The sequence below is a fragment of the Phalacrocorax aristotelis genome, chromosome 1 (genome assembly GCF_949628215.1).
Source record: "Phalacrocorax aristotelis chromosome 1, bGulAri2.1, whole genome shotgun sequence".
NCBI lineage: Eukaryota > Metazoa > Chordata > Aves > Suliformes > Phalacrocoracidae > Phalacrocorax > Phalacrocorax aristotelis.
Window position 1 is genome coordinate 100,427,647 of NC_134276.1, and position 25,079 is coordinate 100,452,725.

General features: G+C 42.0%; 1 protein-coding gene across 6 annotated transcripts in view; it reads left to right on the forward strand.

The window, feature by feature from the left end:
- ERG (ETS transcription factor ERG) overlaps positions 1–25,079 on the forward strand; it is a 148,197-nt gene that overhangs the window by 102,160 nt on the left and 20,958 nt on the right. For all 6 annotated transcript variants that reach the window (XM_075099890.1, XM_075099907.1, XM_075099880.1 and 3 more), the window contains one exon: positions 12,376–12,593. In XM_075099890.1, coding sequence (XP_074955991.1) covers positions 12,376–12,593 — 218 coding nt within the window. The remainder of the gene's footprint in view (positions 1–12,375; positions 12,594–25,079) is intronic.

Genomic DNA, 25,079 nt, shown 5'->3' on the forward strand with positions numbered 1-25,079 from the left:
CAGAAAACATGGTCGCTAAGCCACAAGTTGCACAATAAAGGTAGAGGCCTTTGTGAGGCAGTTCTCCTAAAAAGGGAAAAAGAATGAAAAAGGTTGAAAAGTTCCTAAAATAATTATTTAAATTCTGTAATTTTGGATTGGTGATTTTGTTCAGAAATGCATTGCTTAAATAAAGTAATAAGAACTCAGTTTAAAAGTAAAACCACAGGTGTAATTGGGATTAATTTTTTTTGAGTGTCACAAAGCATATTTTTTTGTGTTTGTGAGGGTTTCTTCTTGTTGTTGCTTTGTCTTGTTTTGTTTGGGGACAAACAAAGAGCATTCACTCCAACCTTTATCTGTCATAGGTATCAAAACACATTTTTCTTCTGACCCATTGGTTTGACTACCTCTCCAGCAACAATATATCTAAAACTATACCAGTCTCTTTGACTGATCCATAGTTAATGTTTGAGCTAAAACAGCAATATCCTCACTTTATACTGGTTCAGCAGAGCAGGCTAAATATGCTTAAATGTAAGCGTGCTCTTAACTTCATTGCTATTTTACCAAGCACTTTCCTGTGTTAATCTTTGCACATGCAGAAATGACTTAATACTGTGACATTCAACCCCGTATTAATTTCATTAGTCATGTGGTGTGGCAAATGACTAAAATAACATGTTCTGAAGTATGAATCCAGATATTCATTATAAACAATTATAGGAAAGTATGTTAGGCTATACACTGTAAAGGTTATCATGACAGGAAGTCATATTTTACATACACAGTGGGCATACTTGGAAAGCTCAATCTGAATTTAGAAAGATTACGCATCTGAGCAATATTCCATATGTTTGTAAAATGGGGAATACCATGAGAAGCATAACATACTAAATATGTATATATTCAATGTATACATGGAAGATCGAGAATAAAAAGGTGGCTGAGGAAAAGGAAGGGAAACTAATATAAACAAAGGACTTTCTGTTACAATGTTGTGCAAAAATGGAGAGCACTATTAATGTAGTGAATTTTGAAAAAGCAATAGCAATTTGCATTTTATTTCCAGTTATCTAATGCAGATAAGTCGGTCAAAAATATAATGAGAAATACATTAAGAAGTAAATAAAATCATCCTCACAAATAAAGATGGCTTAAGCAGTGTTCACAAAAGCTATCAAGCAAGGAAATTACTTTAATAAATGTTGGGTGTGATAAGTGTTCTCTAAATAGGAGGGTGAGAATTTTAAATGTGTATAAAGGTGAATGTAGGGGAGCATCTGAGACCTTGTCAGACTGATGCATCAGAGAAGAGGATCTCCAGCTCCAGGGGGTGCCTGAGGAGGAAGCTGAGCTGCAGCAAAGCCGCTCTGCAGATGCCCAAGAATGGTTTCCCCTCCCTCTCCCTTGGCCGATTGCCTTGCCTGACTGCTGGGTTGAGGGGACCAGCCAGATTTAACGGGTAACACACCCAGTGGACACCCATTTGTTTTCCCATGATTTCACTGGGATAACTAATTTTACATTTGGAGCTAAGATCCCCCATAACTGCAGTCTTTCCAACCAGAAAGTGAGCGACCTGTTCGTGGCACACATGTGTGCGCACGTGCGCAAACACCATACACAGAGGCACTACAGGGAAGTGATGGGTCACCCAGAAGTTCAATTCATGGCCATCGTCCAAGTGTTATTTCCCTAATGCTGCTAAGCATTCATAAAAACCAAAGGTTCATTGGAAAGGAAACTGATTTGGATGCTCTTTTAAGTTTTACCCCTAATATTTAATTCTTTCATCAATGCAATGGCTGTAAAGGTCTCTTCATTCCTTCCTATACATTTCTCATCACTTTGCTGATGAGTTTGTCTTTGGTACATAGTATGCCACAGAGAAAAGCATTTTAAAGCCTGCATTATTTTTACTTTAAAATCAGTTCAGAGATTGAGGATGGGATTATCTAAAAATCTGTGTGTGTATGTATACTTATGTGCATATATATAAAATGGGCATATGTAATTATGTATACAAATATATATGTAGTGGATCAACCCACCACAGTTAACAAATATTAAACTTAGTATAAATGTAATGTATAATCTTGTCGTTTGGGCTAAATGGTAGGAAAAAGAGCTGCAGATGTTACCGTCTCGTGATAACACTGGACAAATCTTTTGAATAAGGCAGAAAAAAACCCATGTGATATCTTTCTGTTAAGAAAGTTCTCAATAAAGTTACCAAAACCAAAGTAACAGGGCAGTTACCGTGTTCAAGCAAAGCCTTTGGTTCTGGACAGATGACTAACTCCAATAAGTATGCAGTAATTCTTGAAGATATCCCAAACTGCTGGGGCTACCCATGATGCCAAAGGTGTTAAGAGGAAGCATGGAAAGGATAGGATTTCATGCCTAGAATGGGATTGGTGGCTGGTTTTGGGTAGCCGTTTTGGCCCCAAGACTCTCAATATCATTTAGATCTATTAGCAGAAGTTCATAGCAGGTGTGGCATGTAGCCTCAGTTCACTTCCAATTGGGCTGCAGGCCACTTTACAAACTTGCCACCTGTTTTGCCAAACAAATCTCTGCTTGAAAGATTGCTGAAAAAAACCCAGATGCTTGTATTTTTTAACAAAGTAGAAGGTTGGCTGCTCCTTCAGATTAAGAAAGTCCTGTACTAGAAAAGCAGGGTAGAAGCAGCAGAAATGAAAAGGCAGAGGCAGAAATGAAAAGGCAAAGGCAGAAATGAAAAGGAGTTTTATATCCAAGTTTTCCCAGTTGCTAGGCATTTTGAAGCCCTATGAGTTAACAGCGGCCCTAGAAGTTAACAGCCAAGCATGAAGGAGGAAAAAACTTCAAGCTTTCAAAATTCATAATGGACAATACTATCAAGATGAAAAGGAAGAAAAGTCTATTGTATTGACTGAAAAAATAGTCATTCAAACTTCAGTGTTACAGCTCTTTATATGGATGGAAGTGCTAAAATAAGCATACAAAGCCACAGTTTCTTTAAAAATGCATATACAGTATGCAATCTGCAGGATGCAATTGTAGTGTTTTTGGCATTGGAGACTTAAGGTTGACATAATCATTCAGGAATCCGTATTCTGAGCCCAACTGATCATTGTGCTCCTGAAGCCACCTAACCCCATTCGTTCAATTACTGGGGCAGTAAATAAAACCTGGTGTTGCCTCAGCCCTTAAGTCATTTACCATCACTCTACTCATGCAGAAGGAAAAATGGAAGTGGACTCATCACTGTATAGCACCAGATTGTATTTTTGATAAAGTCTTGTGAATTTTGAGGTCTGCTTTCATTCAAAAGCCTGATGCAATTCTTCAGTGGTTGTGCACAGGCAGAGATGCTTCCAGGCATCCCCCCCTTGCAGTCATTTGGGTATTGAACATACACTGAAATGGATACAGGACTGAAACTTTAATCAGAGGAGACTGAGGGGAGACCTCATTACGGTCTACAGCTTCCTTGCGAGGGGAGGAGGAGGGGCAGGCGCTGATCTCTTCTCTCTGGAGACCGGTGATAGGACCTGAGGGTATGGCTGGAAGGTGAGCCAGGAGATGTTTAGGTTGGATATTAGGAAAAGGTTCTTCACCCAGAGGGTGGTGGAGCACTGGAACAAGCTCCCCAGGGAGGTAGTCACAGCCTCAAGCCTGACAATATTCAGGAAGCACTTGGACAACGCCCTCAGAGATATGGTGTGAATTTGGGGTTGTCCTGTGCAGGGACAGGAGCTGGACTTGATGATCCTTGTGGGTCCCTTCCAACTCAGGACATTCTGTGATTCTATGATCATTGCATTTGAATAAGCCCACTGCATTGCTTTGATGGTGGCCAGGGCATGTGAAATGTATTAAAGAGTTTCCTATTTCCGTTTATTAACGCTTGGTTTGGGGTTAAGCTATTCATTTGCACTTTACTGTCAGTTAAGATTGCAGGTGAAATAATTGATTGTGAAATGGCAGCTCTTTAAATCAGATGCTCGTGGACACTTCCTGATCTCTGGAAGTTAAAGGTTCATCAACTTTACTTGTTTTGATAATTTTAGTGTGTGAGATGCACGGTAGTCCCAAACATGTCAGGGAGCTTTGCGTGAGGGAGATGTATTTTCTAAGATGAGACCCATTTTTAATCATTCTTACCAAAGTTTCCCCATCTGCAACAGTGGAATGGTGATTTTTTTGTTATTTTATGAAGCACCTGGAGACCCAGAGTTGAATGCCTCGTGCTGCAAATATTAGCCTATTATGAAAGGAGGTGATAAAAGTAGCTTGGGCAAAAATAGGGTTTGCTGACTTTTCAGGAATGAAAGTCTATGTATTAGAAATTATGATGAAGCACCACAGCCTACATTTGAATTTATAATGTCTCAGAATTTGTTCATTGAGGCTCAAAACGTTTGGGCTTAGCCATGAGGCCTCTGTTCACATTACTAGTCCTAGTGGAGCCAGAATGACTTATACAAAGAGGGCTGCAGGATCAGTCCTTAAACATCTGCTGTTTTTTCCCAGAAATGAATCTAGCCTGCAGTCTCATAACATCATTTTGATGGATGCTTGATTATTCCTTTTTTCAAGTGGGACTACGGCAGTGGCTCTCCTTTGCTTCCAAACATCCTTTGTATTTTTCTCAGCAAAAGGTGAAGATATCAGATAAGTGGCAGCACAGGGCCTGTGTTTGGATTAACGCGGACTATCCAAGTGCTCTTTGCAAATAGGTGGAGGATGTTAGCTGAGCTGGCAATAAGATTCTCATGGGTGGAGGTGAGGACAACATCTGTCTTTCCTATCTTGTACTTGCCAAGGCTTTTTGTTGTTCCTGAACTCTCTCATGAATATAATATGTGGTTTTTTGTCTGATCTAATGAATCCAAGACTCAGAGATTTAGAAGGAAAACATATTCCAGATGTGTACTGCAATTCCTGACTCAGGTGACTGCATTTTAAGTAGTAACCTTTTCCAGTATGTTCCACACACCCTATTGAATATCTTGCGAAACCGCTTCTTTTGCGAATGGTCAGAAGAGAGTTGTAAGAGCATCATGATTAATAAGCTATAGCAAGGCTAAAACATTAATCATTTGTCTTTTGTATCACCAATTATTGCTGGATGCAATGAATCCAAGGCTCAAGGACTTGGCTTTAAAGCAGGACTGCAGATTCAGGCTAGAAGCTTTTTAAGCAGTTCAGCCACAGCTTGCTTTATCATGCAGTGATGCCTGTTGCAGACGTGAGTGGAGCGGAGTTTCAGCCTGGAAGACTGCCCGCTGATCCGCAAGGTTCTGGTGTCCAGCCTTGCGTGTGCTCTCTGTTCCAGCATGGAAATGACATTCCTGGCCTGTTTGAAATTAGACTTTCACTCCAGATAAACAGCTTCCTAGAGCATCAGAAGATGTAGTCTGAGGAAGAAAAGAAGAATAGCAAGTGAGAAGAGCGACTTGGTAAATTCTGGAGCAGCTATACCAAGGTGCATACTGTGTGCTGTCTTGCACATTTTCACCTGCTCTTCCTTTCAGTTACAATTTTATGTAGTTCAATTGCACACAATTCAAATAACTAATGTTATCAAATACACAGGGGATACTGAGTGCAAAAAAGCATGGAAACATTTAATAGAGCTAATTGCATGGTCTTAATCAGAACAATCTTCCCTCGAAAGACGCAGGTCCTTTCCAAACGTAACTGTTTATTAGACTGTTTTAACATCTGCAAAACACACGCAAGTACATTACAATTCATCCTTTTAATAAATGTTTTGGTGAAAGTTTTTGTATAACAGCTTTTTCTCTAATTTAAAATGAAAATAAATCCCGCTATGTCAAAATTCTACATAAAAAGGAGAATTAATTTTTCTGACCAACAGTAGACATCCGACAAGCGATAAGCAACAGCCTATGTCTGAATGGATTGTGGCTGCGTGGAACTCTAAGGTTGTGCTTAGATATGTATTATCATTAAATCAGATTAGAGAAGTAAAAGTTGTTTGCATTCATGAGGAGACATATTATAAAATGTGTCAAACAGATTATATAAATGCAGTGACATATGGCAAAGCTAATTAAAAGTTCTCGATTGCAGTGTTATTGTAAGTCCCTCATACTCAAGGGTAACAGGTCTGTTTTGGTGTGTGGGTGTGCTGACCCCACAAGATGGCTCCACAAGCAATAAATACATTTCACTGTCTGCAGCATCTCTAGACATACAAAGAGGGGTGTTGCTGTATTTGTGTCTCCTCATGTATCCTCCTCTTTATGTGTAGTTCTTGCCCGGTGTCCTACGGGTTTATGGCCAGTGTTTTTCATCATACTGGTGTGCTATTGCCTGATAGGATTTTGACAGTGCTGGCCAGTAAGTTCTTGACTTTCAAAGTTCTTGAAGCATTTTTTTTGAGCAGAACATTACTTGATAGATTTTGGACAGCCAATGGGGATAAAACAGATCTACAAAACCTTTCCATTTAAAGGGATAAAGCAATAAACTGTGGAAATATTTGAAGAAATGAAAAAAACAGACCTGAATATTTTGAGATACACATATATACAGACATGTACAATGAGTACAGACCTGGAGACACGATTCAATTTGATTGCCATACAAATGAATGGAAATGGTGTCATGTCTAAAGTGGAAGCTGGGTTAATGACATGGAGGGGCAGTACACAAAGGTATTTCACGCACAAGCTAGCATGTTCCCTAATCAGAATTAACTTGAGGAAAAGCATTGCTAGGTTCAAATGGCCTCCAAATTCTTTTAAAACCCTGATGCAGTATTTTTCTCCCAGTAATCCCCCAGCACAAGAAAATTATGCTAGACAACTCCACGCCTCATTGTTGTCTTTAATTATTTCTTAAGTTTGATCAAGCTTTAGGAAAAAAAGTCTTTGCCCTTAGTTCCTAACACTGAGTATAAAGGACAGGTCAGCTTGCATATACTTCTCATGATGGGAACAACTTCAATCACATTTCCTCTCACTTCATGTTCCTAGGCCAAGTACTCTTGCATTTGATTAAGTAAACAACTTTGTCCTAATGACTTTATGCCTACTTTAAAGGCGTTGCTGTACCTATTGTTCTACAGATTTGTCAGTCTATTATTCTTTTTTTTTTCTTTTTAACTTATCAGTGAAGTGTAAGTCAAAACCATTTTGTTCTTTCATCATTGGTCCAGAAAGTCCAAGTGAGAAGCTGGATTTTACGTAGTACAAGTGATTAAAAAATAAAAAAATCTTAACGAAGGAACAGATTTTTATGTTTTGCTGGTGATGCCGTGAGAGGAAGTATGTGGAGAACGGAAGATGAAATAAAGAAAATCCATGTCCAATATTGACCTTGGATAATATTACCAGCAACTCTACTTCACAGACTTACATGAAAGACCTTTCCCACCTGCCACTGTAAGCAGTACATGTTGCTTTCTTCATATTACATTACCCCAGACACTGGTTACTAGAAATGAAAGGCTTCATTTCTGATATGTTGTGAGAGTATGCTATTGTCATGCAATATCCAGGAAGATGACCCAACCTCTACTAAAATTATTACCATAAAGGTACAAAACCTGGCAAGATTGATAGGAGCCTTATAATGAATCTATTGTATAATATTTATTAATGTTTACCTTGCTTTACTTTATCCCACTTACTGCTTGATGTTGCCAAACTGCTCCAGAAACAGCATTAATAGGGATGAGAAAAAAAGATTAACACGTAAATGAGTAATGAAAAGTATTTACTAGAACTAGAACTGGCATCCATATGTAAAAAACCTTTGCCAAACATTGTCAGCATTAATAGTTTTGTCTATGTTTATATGTGGCCAGACTATGCAGCTATTCTTCATGGTGGTGAATGCTGACAATTTTTTATATTATATTTGGTCCAGGAGCTTGCAGTTAGAAATATAGCAGAAAGCACATTTTTAAGTCCCTGTATTTCTGTCAGCTGTTCAGTACAGTAGTTTGCTGTTAGAGCCTTCCTTACACAGTTTATGTACGGCTAAGGCTTGAAGGCTTTAATTAGTAAAGAGAAATCAAGGAAAGAAAAGATGAAACAATGCATGCAAAGAGCAGCTGAAGGACATTTTCTGTCTCTTTGGAGATACCAAATCATGTCTGTTACCAGTCATTCTTGTATAGCTGAGAAATTATTCATATTTCTTCATGCTATTTCTATGATTTCCTACAGTATGAGTTCACATGAGATTATATATGGTTGTATTAGCTCTGATTGTTCAGCATCACTGTGTCTTGCAAGTGGATTCAGAAATTCTTCACTCCTCAAGATCACCGAGAGGAAGAAAGGCAGCAGTTGCCAACCCTCAACACACAGCTCCCACCCATGTGTTGGAGAAAACTTTCCCGTGTGTGTGAGGATATGCTAGGACCACATATATCGCCTATAATGGTTGCTGGTAAATTGACATCAATGGTCCTGGCTGCATATGAAGGGGAGGACAGTCAATATGGCTGCCTGAGTCCTGGCTGACAGGAGGAGTAGCAGAACAGATGCCAAACATAGTTTCCATGTTTCCCACACTGAAACCTCAATCTCACTTATGTGCGAGAAGAGACAAAAGATGGTTAAAGAGGAAGTAAGGCTAATTCTAGTTTAGATCATGTTCTCTAGTTATGCTGACTCCTCAAAATTATGCGAAAAGCTTAGATGGCCAGTTCATCTTTTGTAATGTGCTCAGGGGAGGGGTGATACATGTCCTACTGTCCTTGCAGACGGGCCATCAAAGACCAGTGAGGACTCGGAGTAAAATGTCAGAGATACTATCATAGACTACACATTAATAAGCCTTCCACGTAAGGGCTGACCCAAGAGTGTGCGAAGTTGGCAGAACTTCAGTTATTCCGATGGAGGTTTTACAGACCTGTTGGCATGCACTAACTGATATCTAGACGGATAGAGTACCGATAGGTGTTTGCTACTAAATCAGAACAAAATTCTAGCTAGCAAACTGAGTTCTTTTTGTCCATAAATAACTAGGCATTTTTCCCTGAAATGTGACATCTGAGTCTGTCTCTTGAGTTCGTTTATGTTTGTCTTGTTTTTCCATAGTCTTTTAGATATTCAGACAACCTTTATAAATTGACTTCATATTTCTAGCATGTACTGTCCTCCACGGGAAGTTAAAATGTGTGTACTTTCCCTCTTTGTGCAACATAATAGAGACCCATAGCACAAGCAATATTTCCTGTCATTAGCAATGCCAATGAATAGAAAATCCATTCTTTTTTTAGTTTACATTTATACTTACCCTAAATATTCATACATTAACTTATGTTAGGTGGAGTCAAGTTTAATGGAAACCAGAATAAATTTGTTTTGTTTCACTTGTGTGTGGGAGGATGAGAAATAGATCCATTAAATAGTGTTCAATGCCTGTTTTGAATAGGTCTATTAGTAAATGGTTTACAGAGTAAAATAATATTTGGCCTGTTGTATTTGCAATGTTGTATCTGTTTTCTCCTGTAGAATTCACACTTTCATGTATGTACTGGAGCTAGATTTTCCAAAATTACATGCTTTTTGGCTCATGTGTCAGCTCTACAGTGGGGTGTAAAAGAGGGAATGTACAGTAAATAGTCTCAGGTGTGGCATGCATTGTGATCGCCTGTCCAGGCTGTGTGTGTGTATATATTTTTTTTTTTTTCATGAAAAACTCTCATAGACTGCTGAGAAAGAACTTTTTATTCTCCTTCCAGTGAAACATTTTCTTTCTTTAGTTCTTGTGATATGATCCCTGCTACTTTACTATCCAAGCACATCAAGTTCCCTTGCTGTCTCTCAGCACACTGTAGCCAGGGAGCAATCTTTGGGGAGCAAGGGACCAGCCACCTGCCCCCAAACCTCCTTGAAAAACAGGAGTTGTCTGCAGGCTTTCCCAGAAATGGCTCATCAGAAAAGCCTCATATCACCAACAGCAGCAGTTTTTAGCAGGCCAGAGACCCACAGGAGTCTGAGGTGGCAGAAACGAGAGGTGTTATTCTGGCATCCCTCCTGTCTTGCAGAAGCATGTTCATACTCCGAGAGACACAAGAGGCAGCAGTTCAGTAGCTGGGCACTGGTTAGAGGAAGAGCATGCAAAGCAGGGCTGCTAACTGGGGAGTTAATATTAATGGTGATAGCCTGGTGGTGACTGTTACACTCACATGACATCTGAATAACAGTAATAAAATGGTTCAGATTGCTGTCTGAATTTTGTGTCCTGGCCTGTGGTGGGAAGCGTTAGTATTAGTGATTCAATCACGAGTCTTGTGGCATTTGGAGGGCTGCTTGAGAACCCATTCCCCAAGTCCAGAAATTAAGGAGTCATCTTAGTTTTCATGGGAAGTAATAAGAGGAAAGTGATGTTCCAGCCCTTGCGGTTACAGAGAAAACTGAATATTAACAGAGCACACCCCCGAGGGTTCACAAACCAGATGAATAAAAAGGATGATAAATGCATACCCTCTTAAAATGAACAAATACAACTTCTGGTTTTTAGGGCAGCATGTGACTGCCAGAGCTTGTGCAAAGCCCTCTTCCAGCAGCCAGGGAAGGGAAGAGCGTGCAGGCAGCTGCCCGTCTTCCCAGAGCCGGAGGACTCCCATTGCTCTGGCTCTTCTCTTTCTTCTCTCTCCACTGCATCCTTCTCTGCTGACAGGGCCATGTAGTTTTATTGTCCTCCCATCGGCCGTCAGTGGCAGGGCAGCGTGGGCCCACACACGCTGCCTCGCGAGGGTGTGGTTGCGCACAGAGCACCCTGCCCCAAATCTGGCTCGGGCTCCCCCCCCACGCCCCCATCCTTGGCCCCCATGCCTCAGGCCGTTGCCAGCTGGCTGCCTCCCTGGCTGCTGTCATCTGGTGCACTGCACACTGAGCCTCCTCCACCAACCCACTGCTGGGGCTTGCTCCCTGTCCACCGACCAGGCCTGTGCGGGAGGGAGGGAGGAGCTGGGCTGCCCCACTGCCCTGTTTTGGTCATCTCAGGGCAGAGCCGTGGTGCTGGGGTGTGGGGACACAGTCGCATCTTGGGTTACTATCCATTTACACTCTTAGATCCTGTATTCGCCCTAAGTAGAGGGGGCCTTTCGTTGGAAGGCTGCTTCTGGAGGGGTGCCCCCCCCCGAGCCTGTGTGGTGCTGGAGGTAAGCAGGAGGGTGGGAGCCCAGAGTGGCTCAGGCAGAACAGGTCCCTCTGGCAGTGTCAGCCCTTCCAGTGGCTTCCCAATGGGCCTGGTGGGCATGCTGCCTGCCTGAGCCGAGCCGGGCTGCTGCCTCGCTCCCCTGACCGGGCTCTAGGTAATGTGGGGAAGGAGATGGTGCCAATACGAGTGCATGGTGCTGGGGAGAAATGTAGAAAAAAATGTAGGCCAGAGAAGATGCTTTCTGTTCCTCTTGCCACCCCCATTTACTCTCCCTATCACTAAGCTGATTTTGTGTTTCAGAGGGAATTGGAGCCATCCACCACTTCATGCCATTAAGCACTTTTTCCCTGATTTTAAAAAAAAATATTAAAATAAGTGTCTGGAATACAGACACCTTCACATTGTTAAAAGACTGACATAACCTGTAGTTTCACTCAGAAGCTTGTTCTGTACTGTAGGAGACTGTGTCCGTCTGGTCTCCAGCTAGCCGCGATGGCAGCCACCCGGCCACTGAGGGGCCTGGTGAACCCCGCCAACCTTGAGCGGCATAACGCAGTGCTGTCATGGCGAGGGAAGGTGGCTGGGGAAGCCCTTCCCACAGCGCTGGAGTGGGATCCCCGGCCAGGTAGCCCGTCAGGAAGGGTTGCTGTGAGAGAGAGAGAGGCGGCTGGTGGGCATCTCCACTGAAGCTGGCAGCAGATGCTGGCAGAAAGAGCAGGGTCCCAAGACCAGAGGTTGCACCTGGCTGTCTCGACTCCCTGTCCAGAAGGAACTTGGCCTCGGTCCTAGAGGAAGGAAGAGGAGCTCCCAGTGAGTCAGCAAGGCCTGGCTTCGGGTTGCTCCTTGCAGGGGCAGTTAAAGCAGCGATGGCAGCTTGCTTACGCCCCCAGCAGATCTGGCCCTCGGCATTCCTAGCTGGGATGCCAGAGGCCCAAGCTTCACTGCCTGTCCCGCCCTCTCCTCCCTCCCAGTGCCTGGCCACTATTTGTGTTTGGCAGCGTGTTTGTGCATCTTCTCAGCTGCTTGTGGGAATGATCTTCCCAGGGGAGAGGTTGTTCTCCTGGCATATGCTAGGGGCACGTCTGGCACCAAGAGTCCTCACCTCCACCAACAGCAGTGGCGTGCCTAAAAAGTAATGAGCATTTAAGCAAGTGACCATCTTCTCATGAAATGGACAAGCCCTTTTTCCCTTGGGGTATATTGTAATGTCTGCTCTGAAACATGTCATGCTGACTTCTCTTCTCTGATTTGCAGGAAGCGTTATCAGTGGTGAGTGAAGACCAGTCCTTGTTCGAGTGTGCCTACGGATCGCCCCACCTTGCGAAGACAGAGATGACGGCCTCCTCCTCCAGTGAATATGGGCAGACGTCAAAGATGAGTCCACGTGTTCCCCAGCAAGACTGGTTATCACAGCCCCCAGCGAGAGTCACCATCAAGATGGAGTGTAACCCAAACCAGGTTAACGGGTCAAGGTAATAAGGCCAGTCTTACCATGGCTCAAGTACATTTTTTCTTGTGATGGGTATAGCTCAGTTGTCAAAATCTGTGAATCCAGCACCATTTTAGGTGCCCCAAGATATCCCACTTGGCCACCATCTGCTGTCCCAGAAGCCTACATGTCTCCTGTACATTGTGGGTCATACTTGCCAGCCCCGTTCAGGTGTTAGATGGTGCTACAGGCAGAGTCTTCTCATGAGCTTATGCAATACCTTCCTGTATTTCCTCTGACTGTGGATAATTTTGGATGTGAACTTGCATTGCATTGCATTCTAGGTGAAAAAGCATATATTAAAGCTAGTGTGAGTTTGCTGTTGTCTGGGCAGTGCCATTGATCCATCTAAGGGTGTTGCATATGTGATCTAATGCTCACTGGAAGTTGTCAAAATACAATAATTTGGGCAGTTGCCTTTGCTCTAAATATAACCAAACAGAAGCATAGGAAGTAAATTCTTGTAATGGCAGAGGCAGTGAACTATTGATCTTTTTATTTTTATATTTACTGTAGACATAGTGCCAAAAAGCATAACCATGGAGTTGGATTTAAGAGCTCACACTGAAGAAACAGCATATATATGGAGGCAAGCAGGGGAGTAGAAAGGAACAGGAAAAGAAATTACTCAGCTCAGCGGGCAGTAGCCACAGCCTGTCAGTGCATTAATTGTTGTCTCAGGACTGTTTTTTTATGAATGATGCTATGAAGGAGAATTGTATTGATTAAACTGAAAGAGTAATGCAGTAGATTTTTGGATATTGACTGGTAGCTCCCCCAAGCACAGAAGCGCTCTGTGGGATTTCTTCCATCTGAAAAAGCACAATGAAGATTTTTTTTTCTCAAGGAAACTATCTAAACAAGTGCTTTCCTGTTTAAAATGCCTGACTGTCAAAACAGTTTTCCTTTGGTATTGCTGAAGGGCAGAGGTCCCGAGAGTCAGTTGCTCACAATTGTTGGTGATATACCAGTGAAGACTCTGCTTCACATCTCTCTGTCACAAACACCTGCCTACTAGTCTCATCTCCCAGCATCAGTTGTTTAGACAAACCGCAGCTATGGGCACTGTGGTTACTGTTCACACTTGCTGTACTAATGTGGTGAGCACCACAAGCAGGGCAAAGTGGTTTGACAGCTTATCACACCTACACTTTTCACTGGTAAGGATGGAAATTGTGCTGAAGTCAAATCAGAATTTCCAAAGAAGAGTAAAAGATTTGAGATACATAGAAGTAAACAGTGAACTGAAGTTACAAAGAATTAGGGGAAGTCTTCTTGTAAGCCTACTTATTCAAAACTTATTTACAATCAATTTCAGTGAGGTGGGTTTTTTTTCTTTTTTTGTGCTAAGCAAAAGCACAGATATAATCACAAATATAGTATTGATTCAAAACCAGTTTCACCTGCTTCCTAAAATTACCTCTACGTATTTGTGCTGGCATTTCTGTAAAAGAACTAATCATAGTTTTTCTCAGTGTAAGTTCCATAAAGTGCATTAGAATAGATAATTAGTGTTAATAGTTACTGGGATTAGTGATTGTAATCATTTGTAATGTTATACGTAACTAAAGTCAGTCATACACAGACTCCTACTCTGACATACTCCCAGATCTTAAGGAAGAGTCTAGATGATACAGATCCATTTGTATTTGTTAAAATAATCAAGCCAGAATCCTGAATTTGCTGACTTGGATTCCTGAAATACATAATTAGCCTGAAAACTAGAGCTCAGTTTGTGAATCACAGGTATTGGGCTGTTGCTGTGGTGATTTAAGGATGAAACCATAGGCAGTAATGCCACTATTCATTAGCTGAAACCTTGTCCTGGTTAATCTTTTTTAGCAACCCTGGTAAGGATTATGCTCCAATTTAGGGGGTCAGGACCCTTACCAAGACCAAAATGTGTCCCCATAGTCAGATCAGCTAAATTGGGTCTCCAGGCAAACCGGTATAGCCTGTGGGTGAGAGCACAGTGTGGAAAATGTGCTGTGACACACCAGTATGCCCCAAACCAGTAGAGGCTCATAAGAGTCCTGATTTGGGAACACAGACAGCTCCAGGCACTAAAGCACCTGGCTTCTGCAGGGGCTGCCTCAGTCCAGAGAGGGCCGGGTACCCCGAGGCACCCCTCCTAAAGGCACCTGGGGAGGCAGCCGAGCCCTGCCTTGCTATCCAGAGAGGCCTGGAAGTGTCACTGTGACTGGACATGTGTTTGGGCATGCAGCTGGGAGAGATCCTGTGCCCAGTGCATTTGCTTCTCTCCTGGGGGCTGTACCATCGCTGGATAAAAACAGAAGTAACCCAGGGAGCAGGGAAGCGCAGTGCAACCACCAGAGCAGAGTGTCCCAGCTGCAGGGCTGGAGTTAGGCTCTCCTAACATGCAAACAGGTTGGAGGGGCTCGTTGTCCCTATCTCCCAAATCTAAGGTATGTTCACTTTATATATGTGAACCCAGAATACCTTCCAGGGATGGATAAGCATTCAGAAGCCCTGAATTAAACAGACTATTCGGACATATTTTCATGATGCCTATCATTTTTTCTTCCTTTATGTTATTTTCTATCGGGAGTGTCCATACATTGAGTCATGTAATGTGATACTGAGGCTACCTGCATGGTCAGTAGACAGGAACTGGCCGCTGGTTTAGGCTGCCCGAGTTGCTCTTTGCAGAGAGGTATCTGCCTTTCCTTTAGCGGTATCCTAGTCCCCACACTAGCTGCATAAAATGTTTGTGCATATGGTCTGCACTGTTAGTAGCAGAACAGGCATCTACTTTTTCAAGGATATATAATCTAAGCATCGGGGGAATTGTCTTTAAATGAATCTTTTTTGATTAGTCACGAAGCATAATTTTGGTTCATACTTCTCCAGCAGAACTGTTAATCGTCATAAAGAGGTGGCACCCAGGAGTTGCCAAGGCATCTGGAACCTCAGTGACACACTTTTGCACATCCTGACCAACTTTACCACCATCACAGAAATAAAGAGATTAAAAGAAAAGATTTCTCTAAAAAAATAGCACTAGGTCTACGTACTCCATCATTAGGACTTGGAGTTTAGGGGCAAATCAGCTGAGCAGCACATGAAGACTAAGTTCTTAATTTTTCTCTGGACAGCATCACTCAGAGGTGCTTAATGTGGCCATCATTAGAAAGCGGACAGCTCAGCAGTGGCCATTCTTTCCCAATATCAACCAGCATGTGAGCTGGCACATGGGCTATGCTGCCAGAAAAGGCTGCACAAATTACTGCTCTGAACAGCAAAATGTTCTTGATCAGAACACTGGTTTTCTAAAGAACACATTCTACCTGAAAATATAATGGGGAGAAATGTAATTCTTTCTATATTCAGTTAAAAATAACCTGCAGCATTGGACGCAGGTTTTCCTTTATTAATCTTGGATTTGGCAGCCTCCCCTATTGACAGAGCAATGCAGGGTTGCTAACTGGAGAAAACGAGGAAAGTTCATACTTCACTGCCATTCCTAAGACATGACGTTATGCTGAAAAATGAACGAAGAAAAGTCACTTATAGACTACCAAAGATAAGAATAGATTAACGGTACAGATAAAATTTCATGCATATATTGCATGCTTATACTTAACACAAAAATAAAAAATTATTATTGTAATTAACATGTGCTTTTTGTTTCATCAGAAAACTATTCTTTCATAAGGCCTAACGCATGCCTGAAAAAATAGTTCTCCATTAAAAGCATAATATTAAGATTTAATACTTCCAAGTAACAAATATAAATATGTTATGACATTTCTAAAACTCATATATATGTGTACATGTAATATATATAGTGTTAATACTTTGGGAATGGTAATGCTTCCTACTACGTGATATTTCTGCCAGTTGTAGAAAAAAGTGTGTATCACTCAAGCATTACATAAAATTGGATTACTTATCAGTAATATATTATTGCTAAATAATCATAACAAATATTGTGATATATTGATTAGTAATGCCAATAAGGAACTCACTACAGGTCAGTGTGATATATGCATCTCTTACAAATCTGGAAAACCATATTTTCCTTCCTGAAGTCCCGCTAGGCCTTTGCCGTTTGTATGTTGGTGTTTCACTGGTTTCCTGACAGATTATCTGCTGTTCATCACATACAGAATATCAGCCACAGTTTATATGTGCAGATTAGTGGTACCCTGCCATTCTGTAGGCTAGTTTGCATTTTCTTTTCTGCAGAAGCCTTCCCCACCCTGCTCATTTGCAGTCCATAAATTTATTGCCTTAAATGAAATTCTCAGTTCTTAAAAATGCTTCATATGTTAAAAATTAACAGAGGCAGTAGCTATAGAGCTTGGAACTGCTTTTCATTTTTAGTAAAACTGTACCTTCTCTGTTTACACCCATTTTAAATCTGGGTCTAAGGGAGTCTAAAATACCACAGCTACACTGCAGAGCCACAGAAGTGCTGCCTGTAGGATCTCCAGAGTATCCTCTGTAATTGCCTTTCTACAGGGGAGCCTGGGTCTGAATAATACAGTGTAAAGAGGATGCAAAATGGGGTGCCAGACCCCACAAAGTGGTAACCGGAGAATAATTAGCTTTTTTATTCTTTTACTGTCTGGCTCTCCCTTCTCCCTGTATTAGGCTCCTTCCTGACCATATATTCTGTTGTCTGGAACCGGGCATAAAAATTTAGGAGCGTACTAAACCTCTTACACATCAGCAATTAAGTACCCACTCAAGGCAGAAATGTACTCACTCTGCTAGGATTCTCCCCAGGTATACTTTGGCTGTAATTACCCTACATTAAATCGCAAAGCGTAAGTCTCAAAACTGGCATTCCTGTGAATACTGAACAAATAATGTTAGAATGAAATTAAAGGGTTATTTTCAGTGTGCTGCAGAGGGATTAGCTACACAGTTTTCTTTAACAATAAGTGTATTTTTAAAGCTAAACCCTGCTGCACAGCACCAGAAAATATAGCCTAACGGCCTACCTTAAATTAAATAAAGCAAGAAAAGTTTAAATTAAAGCTGTCATTTACCTTGCTGTTGTTGCAAATATAATGCAGATTGTCACAGGTGACAATTGAGTTTCTTCAAATCCATTATGTTGGTACAGCCATAATATTTCTTCCAGGTACATAAATCTAATGAGACCTTTTGTGCCACCATATAGTCAATCTTTCGCCTGAATGTAATAATATTGTTTCCTGCTATTTATTGCTCCAGAGTCAGACCAAAAGATTCACCGCTCTAGTAAAGCACTATAATATAAATCTACAGGTTGCATATGTCAACTGTTACTTACTTTTCTGTTTAGTGTTCTTTACATATTTTATCAAATTAGGTATGAGCAATTCCATTACAATGAATGAATGCAATTCATGTCATGCATTTAAGGTGAAATTCACTCCTGTGGAAGTGCTCTCATGAGACCCTGGGTACTGCTTGGACAACATTTAAATCCATGGATTGCTCAGTGGTCTCTGAATACACTCACCATGGGAACTCACCATGCCCATGGCTGGGGCTATACAAAGGTAGCTTGGAAGAACTACATTTACTGGTAGGTAATCAATCTTTTTAAGGGAGGCTGAAGTGGAACATAGAGTCTTATTCAGGCCACAGATAAATTTCACTTGCCATGTGCAGTGTGATGATTTCATTGAAAAAGCATTTTGAAAGTGAGCTGCAGTGAAAGCACAGCAGAGTTTTCCAACATCAGCTTGGCTAATACAGAAGTTTTAAAGGAATGCCAGAAATAATTAGTTGTCATTAAGATTTAATCATGTGCAAAATGTTGTTTTAAGTGCTACCAATTGTTGCTCGAAAACCATTTGAGAATGAAATTATCACTTAATATATCTTTTGTGCTGGCTCTTTTGGGAAATACCATTTTTCTCTGCACGTTACTGGTCTAAATTTTCATCAAAGAGCCTCTGTACTAGCTGGGTTGAGTGCCTCTGACACACAGGAGGACTTTTCAGAGTCCATAGTGACCTCAAGTTTTTGTTTGGTTTTCTTTCTTTCCCCCTTGATGTAAATTCTCCTAAGTGGTAGCTATTTTGTGCTATACAAACCAGCAAATTTGAATGGGTAGCACCTGAGGTACCTTGCGCAGTCTAGCCATGTGCCATCTGATGTGCCCAGCCCCTTAGGAGGGTGCATTCACCCATAAGGATTTCTGTACTGCCACCACAACAGAACCATCCTGCTCCCAGGATGCAGGCTGTCTGCTTTAAGCCAGATGAGACACCTCTGCGTTTATGCTCCAGTCTGTGGTGCAATACTGGTGGATCTAGTTTGAGCATTTGCACACCTTGCGTGTGTCCAACATGTGGTTGATCTGCAGTAATCACCCTGACATCACTTGTTTTTCACGGGCATGGCTTTTTCCATCCCTGGAGCACAACCCTGCGACTGAGGCTCAGTGCCATCCCTTCCACATCTGGTGGCGTACCACTGGCATGCAGCCCTGGTATTCTCGGTAAACCTCAGCTCAGACTAAACAACAAGCATCGTCCAAAACCCACTGCAGTCAATGGGACTCTCTGCTCTGTCTCCAACAGGGCTTGAGTTAGCCCCTATGTCAGTCTGCAGCAAAGTTGGGAGATCCGTCTTAAAAGGATGACTTTCCTAATGCACTTATTGGAGCTGCCTATATAAAGTAACATTAATCTTGGGTAAAAAGATGTGATGTTAGTTATCTCAGACTGATAATCTTTTTTCCCACTGACTGGGTGGTTGGTGGAGTGGCCACCTACCAAACTGGAAAAACTGCAAATTCAGGATCTTCTCCATGTAGGGCATTATGTGTGACTACTTCAAGAAGTCCCTCTTTGCTCTGAAAATCCACCAGCTTATCTTCAGTGTGTGTGCATGTGTGTGTGTGAGCATCTGTGTGCATGGTTTGGCTCTGCTCTTGAGGCAAACTTGTTGCCAAGGAGAAAAACAAACCCAGCTCACCACTACTATAGCTATTTTTTTGCAGCTTTTCGGAGGGTGCTGGGCTGGCAGGTGCTAGCTAAGAAGCTTTCCACTCTGGGATTATGTGTTCATTCATAATTGGCATGGTTACATTTTGGATTGACCGCTGATGCTTAAATTGTTTGCTTAGCTTCAGGAGTTTAAGAGGGAGATAGCCAGAATTTCAAAAGTGCTAAGCAACCAAAAGCTCTCATATGGGTAGTGAAATATAAAATTAGTCTTCAAATAATGACATAGGACCCCACAAGAGTTATGATCACTGTCATTATTTGTGACAGTTGCTATCATTACTGCTTTATTTCCAATACAGTATTTACTGTGTCTAGAGCGTTTAGAGCCAGTGGTTGTGCTGTTCCCCTGGGCTGGCATGGCTCAGACAGTTAGTAAGTAGGTTGTCTGGGACCCAGTGCATTTTCAGATGAGTCTTCTCCTCTCCCCCTTCGTTAGTGGGTGTTTTATTTTGATCAGGGTAGTATCAGTGGGGGTGTTTAGTATTTGAAGCTTGGGAATAGCATTTTAAGACAAACAGAAGGCAAATAAGAAAAATGGTTAATTGTTGACTTTACCATTTTGCACCCATCAGCCTCACAGCCTAGTAATACTAATCACGAAAATCAGCAGACATTCCACAGACAAGGGGGATTATGGTTTCCATAAAAGATGTCACTTCTGTTTATGCCTGGCATGCCCTACTTTACTAACTTTCTATATGATCCCTGCCCACAAAAGAAGGCATATGTGGTTTGGGAAGGGCCCTGTCTCCTGGTATTTCATATTTTGTGAAACCACAAATACAACAGTCTTACAAGCTCTTGAAATGAAATACAATTTGAGAAACGTAATCCATTACCGTTATAACAGAATTTCTATAAAAATAATAAAAGAAAAACAAGAGAAAACAGGTCCTGAAAGTTATAGGCCAACTGGGAAGTCATTGTGGCTTTGGCCTAGCTATCACCATGTCAGATTTCAGCCTTCTCCCAGGCAGCAATCTAATTGTAAATTATGTATATACAGAACATCATTTCTTAGCTTTGGCTTTTAGTGACCCCCTTCCCTTCTTTCGCTTTCTTCACTCCAACCTCACACATAAGAAATATTGAAGTGTTTGCACTAATGGAGAAATGACAACGTGCAGTCAAACTTAAACCAGCTGTTTCCCCACACTGTGAACACAAAAAGCCAGGCCAGTAATATTTATAGCTTGACTGGCCTCTAGTGAGCCAGACACTGACTGTCTTAATTTGCCATGGTGGCCCTAAGGCTTGAAGCAGCTGTGGACCACAAGATAACAAGTGAAAGTTAAGCAAAAAAAAAAAAAAAAAAAAAAAGAGAAAAAAAAAAGAAAAGGGGTTGTTTCAATTAGCAAAAGTTATTGTTTGATTGAAAATGAATGGCTGCTGCATATACAACTCAATAAAGAAACACCTTTTTTTTGCTTAAAGAAAGCCAACAGCATTGCATGTGTTGGCATGTGGTGGTTGTTTTCTCCTTTCACTGGAGGAAGAAACCAAAGGCACCTCTTCGTGCCAGGCTGTGACATCATTGGGTGAACCCTGGGCCAACCCTGTGCAATGCTGAGCACCTACCGAGCTCAGAGCACCCCACACAGGGTATCTGCCTCTGTTTTGGATGCTGAAAGAGTGTGTTAGCATGGGACTGCCCCAAGCCCAGCCGCACTGCAGCCCTGGTCTGTTGAGGCTGTTGAAGATTGGTTTGGTTGCCCCTGCATAGGTCAGCATGGAGCAGAGCACCTCCATGACTGTGTGGCCCTGTGAGGACCCCAGTTTTCCTTTTTTAGTTTTGTCTTCTTAGACTGCTTTTGACACCCACCTTATAGCAAAGACAAACAGACTGTCACCGTGGCTTCAGCATCAGCTTAAGCCAGCTTTAGCCAGCAGCGCAGGTCCCAAGGGGCTTCCCTCCCTTCCACAGACCTCTTCAGCTCGCTCCCACCCTGGCTGTCCCCTTTCCTGTGGGTGAGCATTGCCTTCATGCAGCCGCCCCGCGTGGGTGGGGGAGTGACTCAGGTTATAGCTAAGCACTGAGTTACTTACCCACCCACCCATTTATTTGCTTATTTGCGTACTTATGGTGGAAGCAGCTTCCCGGCCCAGTTTGCGAAGCAGTTGCATGAGAGCCTGTGTGAGCACCCCAGGGATATTTCGACCTACATGCATTTTCTGGCATTTTAATGCCTCTGTTATGCTGGAGTCCTCTGCAGGGAATTTTGTGCTGCTTTCACAAAAAGCCTTGGAAGAGAAAAAAAACCCTCTGTTTTCATTTCAGCAGGTTAAGCGTGGTGGTGCTCACACAGCAGATTTAAGGGCAGGTTCCTGCACAGGAGCAGAGCACTTGGTGCACTTGCAGGGCTTGGCCTGGTGTATGCACAGAAGAAGCCAGGGAGCTGTGTCCAGCTGCGGAGCTGAGCAATGAGCGTCCATGGTGGAAATCGAGCTCTGTCAAATCAAGTGTTGGGGCTTCTGATATCACCACTGAAACCACTTTTCAGAGCCTCATGGGGATCACCATTGGTGCCAGGGAAGCAGGCCCTAGCACTTTGCAAAGCTGCTGGTGCAGCCACACTCCTGGGGAGTGCAGGCTCCTTCTCACCAGGGAGAGTCAGGCTGTCCCCAGTGACTGCTGCCAAAGGGGAACTGAAAGGGGGATCCGCAGGACCCCTCTTTGCATGTCACTGCTGTGGCAGGTCTCAGCAGATGTTGATCCCACTGATTAATGAAGAAGAAAAGGGTATAGAGAGGAGCAGGGAAGACAGTTTAGGGCTGCAGCTGTGTAACCCTTTGAATTGTTATTGTAGACTATAGTATGTCAGGTGTGCTTTAAGAAACAGCAGTGTACCTCGAAGTAAGAAATCTCAGGGAAGTTTTGGGTTTTTTTCTTCATGGGCCACTTTTTCAGTGACAAACCATTTTTTGGGGAGGAAGCGCTGCCCAAATTCATTACAACTTGAGTAGTTGCGGTGAATGGAGATCAACCTGAGCATGCTTTGCAATATACTCAGTATAAGATGAACTTTAAATGATGTCATTTTGTCTAAATATAGATTTACAAATGTTGGCTCAAATTATCTGAGGGAGCTGGCTTTGCCGAACTCTCCCTCTTGTGCGTAAAGACAGGGTGGGGTCGTCGCACACCTGCTGAGACAGTTCCCCTCTTTCTCAGATCACTGGCATTACGAAATGGGAGAGGAGAGGTGAGGAGAGGAATTGTATCCTGTAGGGCAGTGTCATGGTTTGTTTGCCAGAGCCTAACAGAAGAAAATTTCCTGGTAGCTCAGCGCATCCTTTGACCTGACCAGCCATGGGCTGGATGGGGACCATGCATGGAAAACTCTTCAAAGATACCCTTACACCACTCTACTCTCTTGAGACCACTTTTCTATAAGTAGCCTCTGTAAGGAAGTTATTCAAGCTGTGGTTATTAAATAAACTTATAAAGATATGTAGATATTTGGAGAATACGATTTTTCTCATTTAATTCCATCTGAAATTCAGAAATACTAAATAGAGGGGTTTATATTGTGGGAATGTCACAGAGATCTTGTAAACTTTTGGTGATTCCTAATCTGTGTTTCTCTGATACCTTGCATTTTAACACAACACAGGTGTTTTATGTCACATGGGGAAAACAGTAGCATAGTGAAGAGGAAAAAATGCATTTCATACACTTTTTTATGAACTTATGTCTGCTTTCATCAGAGTCAATGGTTGGCAAAACTCCAGTCAGCCTCCATGGGAGTGGGCACTAAATTTAATCATCAAATCAGCTTGATTCTAAGTAACCTTGAGTAAAGGTGAGGCTTCCTGGTCTAAGGACCCATGGAGAAATACTTTCTTCAACAGGCATTTATCAGCAATCAGAGCTGAATCAGTTCAGGACTGGACAAAGTGCTCTTGGGTAGCATGATTGTAGTCTTTCCACTTTTTTTTTTCTTTTGTAAATTCCAGGTGTAACCCAGTATATTTACAAATGTTAAAAATAACATGCAGCTGTGAAGAAAAACATCTCAGGTTTCATTTCAGACCTGGAGCTGAGGATGAATCACTGCAAAGCTGCACCCTTTACACTGGGCACACTTTCTGAAAGCTGCTTTTCCACTGCCCCTGCTCCCCTGGTGGTTCAGAAATAAAGCAGACTCACAGAAAGTCCTAAAAAAAGCCTTTGCAGACAATCACTCTCTTGTTGTTCTGGGTACTAAAAATACCATTTTCTAGTCTCTGCTTGCATTTTCAGTTTTTCTTTCTATACCTTAGAAGTCCATTCAAGCCATTTGAATTAAGCCTTGGTTCAGTGGTATACATAAGTACATGCTCAATTTGAAGTACCTGAGTAGTTCTGTTAGCTCCCATGGAGCTGCTTACGTGCTTGAAGTTAAGCACGGTCTTAGATGATTTGCTGAACTGGGGATTTGCGTGTCCACCCCGTAAGCTAATGGTACAAAACCCTAGACCATCTGCTTCTGGATTTTAATGAAAAGTTATGACTTATTTATGATCTTCTTCCCCACTCCCGTCTGTTTATATTCATATCAGAAAACCAGCTCAGAAGCCCTGTCAGATTGCCAAAAGCTGTGTGCTACTACTGAATCTTTCTCATCATTTACTCTTCAGTGTTTACAAGAGTGTTTTGAATGCACAGTTGACCATAGAAGTGGTATAGGCTAATACTGATGTGATATCTCACATAGGCAGCAAGACTTTGATGTCCTTATATCCAAGTTCCTTTTCACAGAAAAACAAAATAAAGTAACTGTTCCAGTTAGACTGAAGGATGCTGCTAGCTCCCTGTTTCACAAAAATATCCCTAAAAAGTCAGTGAATGGGCCAAAGGATCCTTTCTTTTGTCTTTGTAACGTAAATGACCTTGGGACTCAGGGTGAGCATCTGCGCAGGTAGAAGGGCAGAAGTTGGATGATGTTTCCAAATATATGTGATATACTATACAGACTCACTTATGCATATATGCCATCTGTATTTGTTAAAGGTAAACAGAAAAAACCCCAACATTTTAGTGACAAGCAATCATCACAAAAGCTCTTTTTCAACGTGTTTACATCTGAAAGAAAAAGATACTTTGTTTTGCTTAGCTCTGTTTAGACAGAAATAAACTGCATCCCAGAATTATATTTAGAGATATGTGGTGGGGTAGGAAAGTTAAACCTGAGAGAATAATGCCCAAGTATTCTGGTGCTGAGAGGAAAGGCTAAATTCACCACCACTCAATGACATGCAAGACCGTGTGCTGATTATACCTTCCCTTGTGGTTATTATTCAGTCCTGTGGCTGACAAAGCAGTTGTAGGACCTTTACACAAGGCAGATTTCATATGTAATATGTTATGCGGCACCCAAGATATTTTATACCTGAAAAAGGCATGTGAAGCCAACATCTCCCAGGCAGGCAACATTCAAGAACCTGCTCTTTCTCCTAAAGAAGATGACAGTACCCATTGAATGGTTTCTATGATATATTTCATTTTTAAACTG